This window comes from Ammodytes marinus (genome assembly GCF_949987685.1).
Source record: "Ammodytes marinus genome assembly, contig: scaffold_443, whole genome shotgun sequence".
In the NCBI taxonomy this organism is placed as follows: Eukaryota; Metazoa; Chordata; class Actinopteri; order Uranoscopiformes; family Ammodytidae; genus Ammodytes; species Ammodytes marinus.
In genome coordinates, this window is record NW_027648088.1 from 15,001 (window position 1) to 17,500 (window position 2,500).

The 2,500-nt window shown below is 36.5% G+C and overlaps 1 protein-coding gene across 1 annotated transcript in view; it reads right to left on the reverse strand.

Annotated features, from left to right (window-relative positions):
- The window catches only part of LOC307270637 (OTU domain-containing protein 5-A-like), a gene marked incomplete at its 3' end in the record, with an annotated part of 8,582 nt that extends 7,835 nt beyond the window's left edge, over positions 1 to 747 (reverse strand). Inside the window, exon 1 of the mRNA XM_080054517.1 lies at positions 223 to 747. Within this exon, the coding sequence (XP_079910643.1) occupies positions 223 to 525 (303 nt within the window). The remainder of the gene's footprint in view (positions 1 to 222) is intronic.
- Between the last annotated feature and the right edge of the window lie 1,753 nt (positions 748 to 2,500).

Below are 2,500 nucleotides of genomic sequence, written 5' to 3' on the forward strand. Positions count from 1 at the left end.
AACCATTTTTACTATTCAAGGTTTTATTTACTCGAGCCTTATAGACATTATTTAATTTAATAAAATTATAAGAAATTACCGGCAAATTTTCTATGGGAATAACACATTAGGCTAGTTATTATGCTAGCTGTGTGACCCCAAAACATTGTTGTAACCAAAATTTGACCACATAGCCCAAGAAAAATCCCTTATAGATCTAAATAAGAACCTAAATCAACCCACCATCGCTCCAGTGTTGTCCCTGGGATCGCTTGGCCCTATTACGGGGGACACAGAGCCCACAGGCGGCGGTGAGGCCTGTTGAGACCGGGCGCTCGCCTCGATGCTTCGCCGCTCTTCGCCCCTGTTAGGCGGGGTCGGCTGGTAGGTCCAGGGCGGTGGTGAAGCCCTGGGTCTGGCTCCGGCCCTGCCTGCGTGGGGGTGCGGGTGTTGGTGTGAATCCGACCCGCTCCTTCGGTCGCTGTCATCCGCATGGTCCTGGACGCCTACCCCCGAATTGGGCTTCTTCTTCGGCAGGATCGTCATGGAGAAAAATAGCCCAAATATTAGCCGTTGGAACCGATTTTTTGGATCTAAAAAAAAACACCCAACAAACCGGAACCAACGACGTAAGCCCCCCCGAAACCAACCGACACGGACCGACAGCGACCGATCTGTTGTTTCGTTATTTTTAAAGGTTTTTTAGTTCAAGAAAAACAAAAAAAGCGAAAAAAAAGCCTCGTCGCCTCTTCCCGTTTCTCTCCACAAAACATCAACACAGCTGTGACGTCAGTGAGGACAGTGGCGTCACGTCCGGAATGCCTTCATTATTTTTTTTCCATTTTTTTTTACGACTTATATTAAATGTAATGTATTTGTTACTATTATTTTCATATTAAATTACGTGTTACTATCATATTAGTGTATTTATTTTCATACATTTATTAGTAGTAGCCACAGATTGTATATATTCAATCTGGTTCATTTCACCCCACTTGTGTAAATTGTTTCAATGTATCTAGTTCTTGTGTTTTTTATGATTGTTGATTTTGTTTTTTAAACTCTGCCCTGTAAGGTGACCTTGAGTGCTATGAAAGGCGCCCTCGAATACAATTAATTATTATTATTATTATTATTATTATTATTATTATTATTATTATTATTATTATTATTATTATTATTATTATTATTATTAGTATGATTATTATTATTATTATTGTTATTATTATTATTATTATTATTACTGCTGTTATTATTATTATTACTGTTATTATTATTATTATTATTATTATTATTATTATTATTATTATTATTATTATTATTATTATTATTATTATTATTATTATTATTATTATTATTATTATATCAAAGGTAGTAGCCTATCATTTTTTTCCCCCTTAGTTTAACTGCCTTATCTTTTATTAAAAAAAAATAGTTGGGCGGTTACTTATTGTGAGAAAAAAATTGTTGACAAGAATTTATTTAAATATTTCAGAATCAGAAAAGGGACGATTATTCTGTGGGACGATCGTGAAGGAGAAATAACCGTTAAAAAGAAAAATTGCACAAAAAAAAACAATTATGTGTATTACACAGCTCGAGAAACATTCAGAGACCAGTCTGGATTTTTCTTCAATCTTCATCTCTACATTACTTATTTTTTTGCTATGCATTTGTTTGAGTTGACAGCATTGCAAATGTGGGTCACACACACACACACACACACACACACACACACACACACGCACACACACACACACACACACACACACACACACATGAATAAAGGTTAAATGAACTGAAATTAATTCTGGTCCTAAATCCTGTGATATCTGTCGCCCCCTAATGGACAATTTAACACTAATCATTTTAGCCATTCCCTTTAAACTTGCAGTGTGTAGAATTGTGGGTTTTATTTCCTAGCAGATTTTGTAGAAAGTAATTATAATATCCATAAGTACATTTAATTTAGTGCATAATAGCTGAAAAAAATGTTTTGAATCATTATTTTTTCCCTTAGAAAGGGTCTCATATATGTCCATATTTCTGCATATTTTGGACCAAGGCCTAGTGCCGCCATCTTGAAAGTGTCATAGTTGGAATGTCATCAGGTGCATTATTTAAAATTTTGAATTTTTCTTGTCCTTGAAGGCCACTGTAGCTTCTGTTATTATTCTAAAGGGTTGGGGTTACCCAGGGAGCGTTGCATTCTAGAACTTTGTAGAACTTTCTTGATGATGTCATATTACACACTGCACCTTTAAATCTCACCTCGTCATAACCACTCCTATTTCACATATATATTTTTTAACCTTTATTTCTACAGGTAAATCCCATTGAGACCGAAGACTCTTTTTGCAAGGGAGACCTGTTTTCCTTTCCCACGTTACCATTCACACACACATTCATACACCGATAGCAGCAGGCTAACTATCGACATTCACACGAGGCAAGGTGGGTGAAGTGTCTTGCCCAAGGACACAACAACCATGACACAAGTGGCAGGGCGGGGATCGAACCT